The sequence below is a fragment of the Brienomyrus brachyistius genome, chromosome 17 (assembly GCF_023856365.1).
Source record: "Brienomyrus brachyistius isolate T26 chromosome 17, BBRACH_0.4, whole genome shotgun sequence".
In the NCBI taxonomy this organism is placed as follows: Eukaryota; Metazoa; Chordata; class Actinopteri; order Osteoglossiformes; family Mormyridae; genus Brienomyrus; species Brienomyrus brachyistius.
In genome coordinates this window covers 2,095,190-2,111,372 of record NC_064549.1, presented here as the reverse complement: position 1 = coordinate 2,111,372, position 16,183 = coordinate 2,095,190, and the positions used below count along the sequence as shown (strand labels likewise).

General features: G+C 53.0%; 1 protein-coding gene across 5 annotated transcripts in view; it reads right to left on the bottom strand.

Moving 5' to 3' along the window:
• fam168a (family with sequence similarity 168 member A) overlaps positions 1 to 15,582 on the bottom strand; it is a 29,539-nt gene extending 13,957 nt beyond the window's left edge. The window contains exons 1-3 of one of the 5 annotated variants that reach the window (XM_048980666.1): positions 15,404 to 15,582; positions 8,051 to 8,158; positions 6,098 to 6,189 (exon numbers count right to left, since the gene is read on the bottom strand). In XM_048980666.1, coding sequence (XP_048836623.1) covers positions 6,098 to 6,189; positions 8,051 to 8,121 — 163 coding nt within the window. In that variant the 5' untranslated portion in view covers positions 8,122 to 8,158; positions 15,404 to 15,582. The remainder of the gene's footprint in view (positions 1 to 6,097; positions 6,190 to 8,050; positions 8,159 to 15,403) is intronic. The other 4 variants (XM_048980664.1, XM_048980665.1, XM_048980669.1 and 1 more) reach the window with 4 other exon arrangements.
• Positions 15,583 to 16,183: the final 601 nt, after the last annotated feature.

Below are 16,183 nucleotides of genomic sequence, written 5' to 3'. Positions count from 1 at the left end.
ACACACGTGTAGTGAAGCACAACATACTGGGATTTATCTGTAAAGAGCCAGCACCTGTTCTCCATTTATGAGCTTTATCATCATTTACCATGCGACGTGAAGCAAGGATATAAGATCACCTACCAAATCAAATTTCAGAGGGGGTTAGTGGCTATGGTAAAAAGAGTGACTTGTTAACCAGGACCAAGGAAAAGGTGAAGAAGGATCAAAGACTGGGAAGAAGACCAGGTACTAGAGGATAAAGGATGGTAAAGATGACCAGGTACCAGTGGTTAAGGGATGGGGAAAGGGAATGACGAACAGGGCAGAGGACTCGGAAACTGAGGATGAGGAGTGGGAGAGAGGACCGGGTAGCGGAGGATGAGGGATGGGGGAGAGGACCGGGTAGCGGAGGATGAGGGATGGGGGAGAGGACCGGGTAGCGGAGGATGAGGGATGGAGGAGAGGACCGGGTAGCGGAGGATGAGGGATGGAGGAGAGGACCGGGTAGCGGAGGATGAGGGATGGGGGAGAGGACCGGGCAGCGGAGGATGAGGGATGGGGGAGAGGACCGGGCACCAAAGGATGAGGGATGGGGGAGAGGACCGGGCACCAAAGGATGAGGGATGGGGGAGAGGACCGGGCACCACAGGATGAGGGATGGGGGAGAGGACCGGGCAGCAGAGGATGAGGGATGGGGGAGAGGACCGGGCAGCAGAGGATGAGGGATGGGGGAGAGGACCGGGTAGCAGAGGATGAGGGATGGGGGAGAGGACCGGGCACCAGAGGATGAGGGATGGGGGAGAGGACCGGGCACCAGAGGATGAGGGATGGGGGAGAGGACCGGGCACCAAAGGATGAGGGATGGGGGAGAGGACCGGGCAGCAGAGGATGAGGGATGGGGGAGAGGACCGGGTAGCGGAGGATGAGGGATGGGGGAGAGGACCGGGTAGCGGAGGATGAGGGATGGGGGAGAGGACCGGGCACCAAAGGATGAGGGATGGGGGAGAGGACCGGGCACCAAAGGATGAGGGATGGGGGAGAGGACCGGGCACCAAAGGATGAGGGATGGGGGAGAGGACCGGGCACCACAGGATGAGGGATGGGGGAGAGGATCCGGGCACCAAAGGATGAGGGATGGGGGAGAGGACCGGGGTACAAAAGGATGAGGGATAGGACCGGGTAGCAGAGGATGAGGGATGGGGGAGAGGATCCGGGCACCAAAGGATGAGGGATGGGGGAGAGGACCGGGGTACAAAAGGATGAGGGATAGGACCGGGTAGCAGAGGATGAGGGATGGGGGAGAGGACCGGGTAGCAGAGGATGAGGGATGGGGGAGAGGACCGGGCACCAAAGGATGAGGGATGGGGGAGAGGACCGGGCACCAAAGGATGAGGGATGGGGGAGAGGACCGGGCACCAAAGGATGAGGGATGGGGGAGAGGACCGGGCACCAAAGGATGAGGGATGGGGGAGAGGACCGGGTAGCAGAGGATGAGGGATGGGGGAGAGGACCGGGCACCAAAGGATGAGGGATGGGGGAGAGGACCGGGCACCAAAGGATGAGGGATGGGGGAGAGGACCGGGCACCAAAGGATGAGGGATGGGGGAGAGGACCGGGCACCACAGGATGAGGGATGGGGGAGAGGATCCGGGCACCAAAGGATGAGGGATGGGGGAGAGGACCGGGCACCACAGGATGAGGGATGGGGGAGAGGATCCGGGCACCAAAGGATGAGGGATGGGGGAGAGGACCGGGGTACAAAAGGATGAGGGATAGGACCGGGTAGCAGAGGATGAAGGATGGGGAAGGGGACTGGGTACCATTGGGCTAAAACACCACCTTCCTTAAAGGTTTAACATTTGTTAGGAGCAACTATAGCCCTGCACTTATAAGCACCTGCAAACTCATGAATGACAGTATGACACCCAACAGCAAAGTCACAGAATCAATCATTATAATTCTTCTCATTTTAATCATGTAAGCCTGTCCCCCCACAGAGAACAGAGTCTTTTTTCTTTGCAAACGAAAAGGTTTTCTGGGGGGGGGGGGGGGGTGACAGGTCCATCTCAAATGTTATCACCTGACTTTCAGTGCCACCTCATGAGAGACAGGCTCGCTGATTCTCTCGTCAGTAATTACTTTTCAATTGCTTAGCTTGTGCATTGATATTTCAGGCCCAGTTGCTTTACATTCATTTTGCTGTCCTGTGAAAGCATCACCCGGGGCACCTTTACATTCATTTGCTTGCATCCACCGGCCTTCATCAATGCCCATCACCATAGCAACAGCCACTCCAGCTCTCTGCTGGAATGCTAATGACCGTCAGCGCCCCCGGCAACGAGACAATCAGAGCAGCAGAAACCCTTTCCTGTTCCTCGTCCCCCCCCCACCCCCCGGCGGGAGACAGAGTCCCTCGGAGGGGCTGGTTACAAACGAGCAAGGCGACAGGCTCTTCTCGTGTGTGTGTGTGTGTGTGTGTGTGTGTGTGGGGTCGACTAGGGGAGTGCGTCCTGCTGGGGGGAGCAGTGCTTTTAAAAGGCCCCCCCCACCCCCAAAGGGAAAGTCAGATGTACAGAATGGATGTAAGACCTGTCAGGCACAAATGAAAGGTGCGCTACACCTTACGCCAAGAAGGATTACACATAGCGTTACACCGCCTTAAAAATACATTTTAAAAACCGCTTTTAAATTCTTTAATCTCACTTCATCATGCTGTTCACCATCCATTCCGTATACCACCCTCCACGGATCGCATTTCCGCCTTTGTGTGGCGATATGGACGACCAGCTACAAAATGAGGATGGCAGTTGCAAGTTAAACATCCCATTTCCGTGTCCCTCCTGGAGGGGCAAATGGCCCCGGGGCCTTTAGGGACCCCCAGCACAGAGGGTAAAGGCGCGTTTAGGCCCTGCTGTCTGATTCCATTCGTTACCATGTTCATTAAATCGGCGTAAAGCACATGTTCACAAACAGCGCAGCGCCTCGGGGGGGAGCCCCCACTCTGCAGACACCAAGCTGACGAGCAGGGCACAGGACAGGGCAGGACCATGAATTATTGATGCCTCTATTTTCCCCGTGGTGTTTGGCTGTTACTGTTCCCACTCTCCGACTTGAATCAGGCGGCTATGCTAACGAAAGCATGCAATAGCCAGCTCCCCGTAATGTTTTGTCTAACTGCTCACGACGATATATATATTTTTTGGAGCACTTTCACAAGCTTGCTTAGGAGGAAGTAGGCCGGCGCTGACAGTCTCGGCCCTATAAATAAACCTCGCATTAATACTTTTTTTGGTGAAAGCTCTGGGATTGATTAACAGGGCCTTGTGTAACAGGAGCCTCATAATGGCCGGCACGAGTGTCGCGGCCGCCATTTTGGCTCCGGCTCTTTCTCATGAATATCCCTTTCATCCTGATGCTACCCCGCACCCACCCCCCAGGCAGAAGGACACGGTTACAAATGTAGACCAGGGTCTCATTGCGTGGGAATGCCCCCGATCCTCAAAGGACGCTGAGATCGCCACGCATGATGCGTTAAGATGGGAGAAACATGATAGGCTGGCTGAAGTAAGGTGGGCCGAGGCTCTGATTGTCATTGGCCACTGCGCTGACAGGGAAGGGGAGGGGGGAGGGGCTCTGCATGACAACAGGAAGGAACAAAGCAAACTCCTGCACCTCACCACAGGATGCTGCCTGGGGGGGTGAGAGTGGGGGGGCAGGGCAAGACAGGGCAAACAAGGAGCTTAGTGGAGAGAAAATGAAAAATGAGGGAGGGAGACGGGGCAGGAAGGGTGGGGTGACAGTAAGAGCACGCTGTCCCCCCCTTCAAAGATGTTTGGGGAAATGGGGCTGGTGAAAAAGTTTATATCATGGACGAGTCTGACAGAGAAGATAGGGTGGGGGCAGTGAGCCTGCGGGGGCGGGGGGTACTATATGCTTTTCAGACAGATGCATATTTTACTCTGCCAGTGAAGGTCAGTGAAATTAACCCGATTCAAGGGCACAATTACACTGGCACAGGAAGCCAGGCTACCATATCTGCAGAAGCCCATCAGAGAACAGCCGGAAGGTCCTGGGGGGCTCGGAAGAGCACGGTCTCTGAGGGATGGGGGGCCCATGGCCCGTGCCGGTGACGCCCGCCCTCTGTGCAGGTCCATGAATCCATTAATCACCAGTCGGCCCAAAAGCAGAGGTGCTGCGAGGCAGCTGGCCGCCTGGGAGCCGATGGGGGGTGGGGGAATGGGAGCAGGCGGTAGGCAGGAGGACAGCAGACAGCAGGGGAAGGAGATGCAGGTCATAGAAGGTTTAGCAGCGAGCGGAGGAGACACAGGGTGAAGGGGGAGGTGGACTGACAGAGCGGAAAAAAGACAGTGAGAGAAAGAGAGATGAAAGAAAGATTTATGTGGGTGACGAGTGGCTCAGGAAGAGGCGGCGTGCGCTCTGCTCCCCCACGTGACCCAGGGAGTCTGACACCTGTCACCTGTCCGCGTCACTCCCCATGCAGCCACCTGGCCCCCGGGCACCACCGGGAAGCGCAGACCTGCCACCATGACCCGCCACAGGCCGCTGAAGGGGGCCCTGGGGCCCCGAACAAAACACACGCGCAGCGAAACACGATAGATAGAGAGACAAACGATAAACAGGTTTAATGGCTGCTTGTGGAAGCCCCCTCCCCAAGAGAAACACAAAGGCAAGATCAGGTGGCATATATGTAATCTTTCAATAGCGGACCCCTGGAACAAATTACCCTAATTTTATTTTAATTAACCCCCCACCCTGACAGAACACTTTATTAAACCAGGGGCCTAGGGGCTCCTGACAAGAGGAGATAATGTAAGCAAGCTTCATCTCCATGCATTTCATGGTGGGGGGGGGGTGATGAATCTGACAGGAACCCTGAAATGCCCCCCCCCCCGGATCATTTGCATCAACACCACAGTCCATAAAAAGATGTTCACTAGATAACAAACAGCAAGAAACCGGTTCAGCGGTTGCAATGAAAGACATTTTAAATGTTAAACGCATAGCTGTCACCCTGTGTGGGCTTCTGACTCAGGGGGGTCAGGACACATCGCTGTTTATTGGAGATTTACAGAAGCTGGCAGATGCCTGGGCGAGCATCTGCCTTTAGTAACGGCTTTAACCACCAGCCAGACTAACCCCACTGGCTGAAAGCTATCGCAAAGCCATAAAATGAAATCAAGCCAGCCAGGATGCAAAGGCACACAACTGGACAGAATCACATCTTCCTCCTCATCCTCCATCTTCAGCGTCTCTATTGAGGTCTCCAAACTCAGGGTGAAACCGGAACCGGGTTTACTGCGAGCTGTTCTCCTATCATGAGCCGAACATGCTGTTTTTGTCTACGTTGTGCCCAAGTTCACTGCAACATTCCTCGGAAGAGACGCGCCGGCCTGCATGGCTGACTTTTCGTAACATGGAAAGCGGCCCGGAATTAATCGAGCCCCGTGTGGTGTCTGGGTGAATGGGGCTGGCATCCCCAGGGTATGGACAGCGGAGGGAGCCATCGATTCCCGCTGATGAGACCTTCAGAGTTCCTAAGTTGCACAGTGGTTCCCAAAGTGACATTTCCTACACAACCAGATTACAGTGGATCCGGCAGTGTACTAAAAGGCTCCCTGTTGATGTGGGTAGGACACCCTGTGGCAGGACGGCTGCAGAACCCTGAGCGGAACCAAAGAGCTGGGGGTGGTGTTGCCGGTGGGAGGCGTTTGCGCGATACACCAATGGCCAGCAGCCAGACATTCTGTGGTGAAACCTGATTAATTACAAGGAGGTGTGGCCTGAGGAAAATAAAAAGGGCAACAAACCACAAACGTAAGAGGAAATGCCGAAAATTTAAAAAAAGCTGAGAGAAGAAAAGAGGACCAACGTAATAGTCAGAACGCAGGAGCAGGGAGGAATCGGCGTTCACCTGCAGGATGCGCGGAAGAGCAGCCGGCGCAGCAACAAAAATAGGAATGAAGGACACGTGGAGGACAACGAGCCCATTTGCAGAGAACCCTGCGGCCTCAGACGAGTGGCTCTTAATCCCACCAATCAGAGCATAGTGCCGCTCGTTCCTGACCCCACCCCCCAGCCCCTCCCGCAGGCTTACCTGTGTATGCCACATTCTTGGGGTTTCCATAGGGGGTCCCGGGCTGGACGGGACTGTAGACCGGGTTCATGGCGGAAGACAGTCTGCTCTTACTGAAAGACAGAGTGAGGATGCATGAATGAGGTGAGAGAGGGAGGGAGAGGGAGAGAGAGAGGGAAAAGCATTTAAGATAACAGGAGAAAGGTAAAGACTCTCATGAGACCATGTGTACGACGCAGTGCACAATATCCCGGTAAGATCCGTCATGGTCAAAGTCAAAAAAACGCAAAAAGACAGAGGGGGACTTTCCCCACTCGAACCCATTGCAGAAATTCTGCTTGGTCTTCAGCCCGTTCTGAAAGACAAACCCAGGCAGCCTTCAGCTCCTCTTCCCGTCCGCTGTGACGGATGGTGTGATGGTAGCAGCGCCGGGCGTGAGAGGACCCCTCCTCCCCGTGGAAGGCAGCTCCGCTAACTAGCTTTTGTTATACGGACCCCATATTTCACACATGCATTTCTCTCCCTGTGAGAGGACGATTCTGCCAGAAGATGAACTGCTCTAAAGGGACCTGCAGACGCGCACTGGAGCCTGGGTGTTCGCAGAGAGGCCGGGACACGCCGAGGGTTAATTGACTGTGGTTAACTGACTTCCGCTCAAGGTCACGGGACGCCATCTTGGAAGGCGAAGCAGGGGCTTCTGGGAATTCCTCACCGAGAGCCAAAATGGCATTCATTTCAGGACAGGCCTGATTATTCGCCAGTGTTCAGCTCACAGGCCGACATATAAACCTGCACAGCTGATGCTGTGGGAGCTCTTGCTGTTTCTGATAGATGTAGATAAACAGGCATAAACAGAAAAGAGTCTCACGATAACAACAAAGGCTTTCAGAGGACTCTCTGCTCCCCCCCCTCCCCCCGGCAGAAACGCCCCCTAGTGGCAGCTCGGAATCTCACCCCAGTGCGCCCAGACGCCCTGTTCACGCATGCATGACCCAGCCGATTACATTCGCTCCTCCCGCCAGGCCACCCCGGCCATGAGAGCAGCCAATCAACAGCGAGCCGGCTGTTGTCTTCCCTCCCCCATCTCTAGGGAGAAATACTCCCTTATGAAAAACTGGGGGGGGGGGGGTGATCAACAGACCACCGTCCTTTTCGCGGGTATCGTACTGGTCAAGGAGCCACCAACTTTGGTCCTACAGCAGTGTTTATGGTCCCGGCGCATGGGCAGGGGGGTGTTCTGGGGCTCAGTGCGCAGGCCGGCCCACACACAGAACCACGCGGCTTTGAAACACACCAGGACACCATGTGACGGGCCTGTCACTGGCGTGCAGAGAGCCACTCCCCCGAGAGACAGCTGGCCTCCGCGATCCTGCGGCCACCCACATGGGTGACAGGTGACACACCAGTCAGTAAGGAGACACCCCTCCGCCCCCCCACGCCGGATGTGAGGAGAGTGCAGCTTTCATTTGGTCCAAACCAATCAGAGATACAGGACACACTGCAGAATGCGTGCGTGTCACACTCACTGACCTCCATCTGGCATAATAACCCACAAAGTCTTGTGGGACAGACTGCGAAGGGGACGTTCCCCTCAAAATACAACCAGGCGATGGCTAAAAAAGTCAATGAGAATGTCTCCTAACACACCCCCCCAACAGGAAAGGAGCAAGGCATGTTATTAAAGGACAACAAAGCAGAGACAGACAGACAGGCAGGCGGGCAGACAGACAGGCAGGCAGGCGGGCAGCATGCAGGTGGTGAGATTCAGTTTATTCTGTACCAACACCGGAGTCCTCAATCAGCACAGGGCAGTTTAATGGCGGTGTGGTATGGGGCAGTTATCCGTACACACAGTTCAGCTAGAGGTAACATTTAAAGGTGGGGTTTGGCGTGGCCAGGTGGGGGGCGCCGAGCTCGAACCCGCGGCCCCGCCGGGTGCCGGGCCGGGAAAAACACACGGGGCGTCACACTGACCTCTTCAGGTTCTGACAGCCGTCGGGTTGATACAAGAAACTGAATTTGTCAGTGGGTAGACTGCTTGCCATTCTGAGGAAAGCTAATATGGGAGAATGGGTAAGCGATCTGCAAAATAATACAGCGAGAGGTTATGATTAAAGCGGGCCGGCCATGCGGAGCAGAGCAGAGCACAGCACAGCACAGCAGAACACAGCATAACACAGAATAGCACAGCATAGCACAGTTGAGCACAGAATAGCACAGCATAGCACAGCTGAGCATAGCAAACCACAAAGGGCGTAGGCCGGGGGGGCGTTAGCAGTAAAGCAAAACACACAGACGCACACACAGATACACACACACATACACAATGAGACGCAAAGACACAGACATGCACAGACACACACACAGACGCACAAACAGGCACGAGGGCGTAAGAGCTCATACCAAACTGCAAATATGGATTCCTGTCCATGCAAACACACCACAAAGACGTAACACAGAAGCACAGTTATCTGGGGTGACACAGGACCCTACACTGAAGGCACCTAAAGACGCTAATACAATAATACAGAATTAAGTTATACTCAACATTAACACCTATCTATGTCACAATGCAGGATTCGGGGGGCTTAACCCAACAAAATTTAAGAAATGATGGGAGAGAGTGGGGGGTGGTTTTTGAGGGGGGCCATGAGCAGCGGTGGGGGGGGGGGGCACCATAAACCATGATCCTTTCCTGCCTTAAAAAATGGCCCTTTTATTAATTAGCTTGCATGTGCAGACGCAGCACACACACACACACACACAGTCACAGCCCATGAGTGTGTGCCTCTGTGAGAGTGTGTGCCTCTGTGAGAGTGTGTGCCTCTGTGAGAGTGTGTGCCTCTGTGAGAGTGTGTGTCTCGCCTTCCATTCTTCACACTCCCTTGTTCCTGTGCTGCAGTGCCCTTGAGCACCATGGATGATGTGGGAAATTTGCTGCTACGTTACAGTTACGTAACACCTCCATGTCTGTGCTGGTCATGTGATACTCTCTGGAGCTGGCCTGACACACACACACACACACACACACACGCACGCACGCACGCACGCACGCACGCACGCACGCACGCACGCACACACGCACACACGCACACACACACACACACACACACACACACACACACACACACAGACCCCTCCCACACCTCCCATTCTGCACTCTCAGCTTAGCCTCCTCCTGATTACCGGACACAGTTCTAACGAGCGCTAACGAGAACAAAAGCCCCCCCCACACATGCGGTAATGGCGTCTATCCTGATCTGTGCCACACCACGCCGCGCCACATTAACACGTTACAGCCCCTTGTCCCCCGGCCCACAGCCATGCAGGACGGTACTCACACCATTAACCGGACAGACGTGAGGTTCACCGCCATTTAAGGTGGAGCGTAATCGCCCTCGTTAACACCCTGCAGTCACTTCACAGCAGCACTGCCCTCATCCCTAACGTCGGCACCGTGTCATGGCATGCAGCATGCTGCTATACCCCCCCCCCCAACCACCACCAAGCTGGCCACAAACCGCCACCAAGCTCAGCCCTCTTGAAATATCCCAGCAGTGTTGCTACGGAAACCCGCCTGCATCACAGCACACAAAGATGCAAAGACAGGGTGATGCCGTGTGACTCCTGTTGGTACCACAGAGTGTGGATGTGGGTCTTCCTGTAGAAATGGGAGGGGGGCTCATTAGGACAGGGGGAGGCGGTCCTCTGAAACAAAGAGCCTGCAGCACCCCCCCAGGCCCTGAAACACTGTGGCGGGCTATCAAGGAGGCGCGGCAAGAGACCAAGGCGACCTACTGTGAATGACACGCAATGTGACAGCAGGGTGGGGCCATCGTGTGGCTCACGATCAGGCTAAGTGGGAATCGAACCCCCTCCATTTACCCAGGTTCTGGAATGATCTTTGGATGTGTGTGTGTGAGGGGGGGGGGGGGCTCCCGTTATAAGGGAGGGAGCTTTAAATTATTCAGGTGTAGATCGGCAGAGGGGAGCCGGGGGGGACAGTGATCACAGGACAGGCAGCGCCCCCGGCAGACCACACAGGAGCGACGGGGCGAGAAACCCGGCAGGTGGCCCTGTCACCGGACCAGCAGGGCAGCGAGGGAGAGCCAGACCGGCTCATTACTGGGACGAACACGCACAGGCACACAGAGGCAGAGGCGTATCAGCACGGACACACCAAGAACACACGACACACCAAGAACACACGACACACCAAGAACACAGACCCGCACACATGACACGACAGCTGTTGCCTTCCCGGGATGTTTCATCCTGGCTTCAGCATGACGCAGGCCGTCTGGTCAATGCAGCTGACAGGCTACACTGATGCAGCAGAGCGCAGCGCGTGTGGGGGGGGGTGGGGGTATGAATCTTAAAGCAGTGGCTCGGTGCTGCCCCCCACAGGACACTCTCGGCATGACGGGCAGTCTAATGGGAGCAGCACTGAGACTCCATCCTCAGGATTAAACTTGCCCTCACCCTCCGCCCACATCCCGAATGCTACCTTCTCCACTTGAAAAGCAACTGTTTTCATGTTGAGTCACTCGGCTTTGGCCTTTGAAGGCCATATTTCCGAGAAAATAACGCAGGCCTTCCTTCTCCTGGAAAACGACACACCCTTTATAATGAAAGACATTCACACCTCTTGAGCTTGACACCCGACGACCGAGGTTCTATCTAGTCCCCCGATAGTCAGCCGATCCCCCTGTGGGTGACGGTGCTGGCTGGAGAGGCATCCGCAGTTGGCCCAGTGGACACTAGGGGGCGGTGTCCATACTTCTCAATGTCCACGTACATTAAACTGTTATCCAACAGCAGGATGACTTGCATAGGAGAATATAAGAGCAGCGCCCTGCAGTGGCAGCCGGCAGCCTTCTGACTGAGTACGTGTGCTTAAGCACTGTACCACTGCTGTCCATTAACTCCCTAAATGAGGTCATTTATCCTCCTAAGTATTCAAAGTGGTGAAGATACACTGGCACCAGTAAGGGGCTGGAGTCGGCCTCATCTCAGCAGGGCCGCATGTGTCAGGACACACACACACACACACACACACACACACACACACACACACACACACACACACACACACACACACACACACACACACACACACACACACACACACACACACACACAGCTGGCGCCCCCCACATTCCTTCAAATTCACCTTGGCGATCTCTCCCCATTTCAGAGGTATTATAAGACCTTTCGAGTCACACGGCCATGAATCAACTCCCATCATGCACCTGTGCTTCACTTCGACGTGACAAAGATCCCACAGCTGATTGTTTTTTTTTTTTATTCACTCCCTTTTCATTTGGCCGACGGTAAATCAGAGAGTCAGTGCGTTTTGGGTCTAAGATGCGGAAAGCGTACGCCGGCAGACTGCAGGGACGTCCGGAGTCGGTGCCGGGGGTGGGGGGATGGGGAAAGAGAGGTGTCACCATTTTAACTGGGAAAATGGCAATGGCAGCTTATTCCCGCCTTATAAAAAGCCCATTCGGACTGAAAGCTGGGCATTCATACAACCATTACATCTGTTTTGAAAAGGTCATTATCTCCTGAACAATTGGGCAAAACCAACATTTCAGTGCACAGCCCAAATCCCCATTCACTCGTCCCCCAAAGTCCTCGCCTTCCTGAGAAAATGAGGGGGGGGCTGTCTTTGAGGTGGCTCCCACTTTGTTTTATTCATCTTTCATTCTTTTGGAAAAGCACCTGTTTCTAAAGAGAATAATGCAATCTTCTCCCCAGACCACGTGACCACCCCCTCTCCTCCCCTCCCCCATCTCCCCAATGCCCAAATTTGACGCTTTTGCTTGTGCATTTATTAACGGTCCCTAGCAGATTACGCAATTCCAAACGCACAATCCACTTCATTTAGATAAAGGCTGTTTCTCTCTGGCCACTAGTGGCTGGCCTGCCCGTTTATGACTACGTTCCAAAACATCATAAATCGAATTTAATTCCGCCAACCAGCAGTTAAGGTCTAAGGTCTGCTGTCTCGGGCTGCGTGGCACGTGTGTGGGTCCGTGAAATTTCCGTCGCAGTCCCAGTGTACCGTCAAAAGAGGCGGAGGGCCCGCGGAGAGCGATCCGGTTATCGACGGAGACACCATCCCTCCCGCTAGTCTGGACCGAGGGATAAGAGCCACTCATTCTGCTGCCCACAAACGTCAAACACCAGATAAGTTCCCCACCTGAATTTCAATTAAGCGCACCTTTATAAACATGGCCCACAGCATCAGGTGACGGGGGGAAGCGCAACTGCAATGCCCACTTATCACACGAGATACGGTACCATTCAGACTCCCTTAAATCTACATAATAACCAAAACATGCTTTTCCAGATAAGGAATTATTACGTCGCACCAGCAAAATATTGTGTCATTTCAATTTAACGAGGCTGTGGTGCAGGAACCGAACTTCTAACATGAAGTTTTCTGGGCCAGAGGCAAATTTATATCACAGAAAAAATTATTTAAATCACAAAAAGCACCATCACGGTGTCAGTATATCCCTGCATGGTCATTAAAAATACCGCACAGGCCTCCTCCGATACACAAATCGCCGTGAACAGAGCCGAATTTGCCGGAAGTTTCCTCTTCAAAGGGGTGCAGAAAGCAGCATCTCCTATCTGGACCAGGACCAAACCCGAATCCACAACAATAGGAGCATAACGAACCAGACTGAGCCGACCCGCTGAGGTGGAGGCAGACAGAGTGGATACGGGGACCTGAGCATTACCCATAATCCCCCGGCTCGTTAACCCCACACACCCACCTCACACTGCAGAGCTGCTCTGGAGAGCGGCCACACCGAGCTCTGACGCCACAGCAGAAATTAAAACCCTGGAGGTGGCCTGATGGCGGCCACACACGTTCCTGGGGTCATCAGTCAGGAGCTCCTGCGGTGCTCGGATGCCATGTTGGGCTCACTTGTGGTACAAACAGGGAGCAAGTGGGGCACTGAAATTAACCTGGTAAGACTGAGTACTCCTCAGTGAAAAATCATCGGTGACAATCCTCCCACTGGCGATTCCCACATTCTGGAAAAAGCTGGATCTTTTACAGGGCAAATTCCTGTGGCTGTGGTGCCCTAAAAGGAGGGATGACTCCAAAAAATTTGGAACGTAACTGGATTGGATTTGGGGGCCATATCTGATATGCTTTCTTGGGGCCCTAAATATCTAGCAGTATCCCTGCCTGTGGCAGGTAGTGACCGTTTATCTTCAAACGTACCAGCAGAGACCCAACCACCCTAACTGTCAGGTCCAGTGCGTCATACACAGGCCCACCTGCTGCCCCACACATCTGAAAGGGTGAGCATCCAACAACCCGAATCCGGGCCACAAACGTGTCTCTTTCTCATATCTTGGTAGATCGAGGTCCTCAGTATCAAATGACTCCCTATAAAACCAATCTCCTGAATTTAGTAAACTCAGTCTGGGCATAACACTGTAGATAGCAGGATCTCTGTCTCCTGCCTGGGCTTCAGAGCAGGAAACCCGACTTCAGTGATCCCACTGGACCTCACACTGGACCTCACACTGGAGAAGCAGTGCTGGAAAAGAGGCACGGTCCCCAAGTGCCCATGATGTGCCCATTCAGGTCATCACTGGTTATCAACACAACAAACCCATCAAGGTGTCATCGGAAACTTAAAGGTCAAGTTTGAAGAGCAACCGTTTACAGGTTGGAGCAACGGACCAAGGTGAATGGAGCCAACAATACGGGCAAAAATCTAATACTACCTATAAAAAGGAATAGTGCAGTGATAATTCTTCATCTGTACGGCCTCCCTGTCAGCACAAACCAGAGAAGGGTGTTTAGATAGATCTAGAGCAGTGTTTTCTAATCCATATTTTTGCTCCCTCAGAGCCTCCTACCAGACAATCCACATGTTGGTCCATACAGGGAAGTGTGAGAGAGCATTAATGTGTCTCTGGATCCCAGAGGACCGGACTGGGAGACACGGATCTAGAGAGGTTATTCCGAAGCGAGCACGATATCTGCACACAATTCAAGTGTCTACACAGCTAACTCTGCACACAGACGTTTTAGAAGCGCGGCCTAGTGCACTGTGCAGGTGACAGCAGCTTTCCTCGCACAGCTCCAGGCCAGACAAAGACACAGGAACATCCATTAGTCACGTGTGAGTGTGAGGAACAGCAGCGGTGGAACATTGCCTGCCTGACAGGTCGATGTGAGCGATGTCTGAGGAGCACATTGTCTGCGGTCTATCAAGAACGACACACAAGGCAGCCCAACACGTGGCTTCCTGCTTTGACGAGCTCCTGGACGGCTACCCTGTCTTCTGTACTCACCTCCTACTGGACAGTTACACTGAGCTCGGACCAGATTAAGACAGACAGGCTATGTTGCAGGAACAAAAAGCACTTACTTTGACAGATACAAATACGTGATTACATCTGACATCAATTCCCCACCTAATATCAAAGGAGGATAGATTTTCGTGAAGATTTTCGTATAAACTAACAATCAAGGCAGACAATTATCAAGGCATTAAACTCCAATGACTGAACAGTTAAGATATACGTTACAAGATATCAAAATGTTACATTGTTCTTACACATGAATAACCAGGAAAATATGAGGAAAATAACTGTTTTATTTTAAAATACCTACATCCGTTTTGTTTTTTAAACAAACATGTTCGGATAAACTGCAAGAATTTGCGCATCTTCACTAGGAGTCCAAACGGCTGGTTAACATCGTCCCTAGTCGTTTTCCGAACATTTCGCTTCAAAGACTCCGTCTGTAAATTCGTTTCCCGATCCTTGCCTATCCTGTTACACACCTCCGTGCCCAGATCCATGGTTTTTTAATAAAATGTCGCACTCGGAAATATTCCTCCGTTTTAAAACGGTCACACTCGATGTCCCGACACCATTTTGGGAAGCGCTATTCTTTACTGCGCTGTATGAACAGGAAAAAGGTACATTTGGAAAAAAAAGTAAGCAGAGGACAATCCACCACACGGGCACACGCACACAGACACAGAGACACACAGAGACAGGCACAATGCGCTTTTAACATTCCCATCTACAGCTTTCTATCGCCCTGATGTGACTTTGTTGAATAATGTGTCCAGATGTGATGGATGCAGACTTAACATTACACCCCCGGCCGGATCAGTCTGCCCCCAGCCCGTATTGTTATGCTCGTCCTTCACTTACCTTCCTTATATTCTTGCCTAATATTTTCCAGCTTGCATCAGAGCATTTACAAAAATGGTCATGAAAGAAAAAAAATAAAACCAATAAATGCAGGAAGGAAGAGTCGAAGTGAGTTGGCCCTACCTGTTTAGTCCGGCGGTGTGTGGTTTTTTCGGTGACTTTCTCTCCTTCTGTCTTTTGTTGTCCTCCGCACACTAAACTGGCCGCTTCCTCCTCCGGCTCGCTGCGCTCCAGCGATTCCCAGCCTGCTGGCGGCGTCGGGAACGCGGGCGGGCGGGAGCGCGCAACAGTGGGATGGGGGATGGGGAGGACTGGGGGGGGGGCGCTCAGAGGGGCAACGGAAAGAAAACGGGGGCGGGGGGAAGGGTGGCAGGAGAGAGCTCGCGGTGGTGAGCTTGGGGGGGAATCGTAAAGCAAAATTGGAAAGCAGCGGACCACACGAGTGACAAATATTTCATGAATACGGGACATAGACTCTCGCAGCTAGGCCCGCGTCCGCGTCCACGCACGGCACCGCTGGCTCCGACTCGCCAGTGAAGAGCAGCCCAGCCAAAGGGAGCCAGGCCGTTTTTCACTACAACCACAAGTAGAAATAAAACTACAACTCCCATCGGCACCCAATCCCGTTACCGCACACATTGATGACGTCTCTGGCGCAAGAAGAAGCGATTATGAATAGAAATACTTAAAAAAAAAAAAAATAGACATGAGTACATCGTTTTCCGTCTGTATACCTCACAGCTGCTTCCTCGGAATCCCTGTCCGTCGCAGTGTTCTCGACAGAATAATATTATTATATTGTAATTCTATATTATTATTATCATCATCAGTGGATACACCTGGAGCATGACAGTTTTAGAATTACATTTATATAACATATTTACCGTACAGTTTTGCGACGAA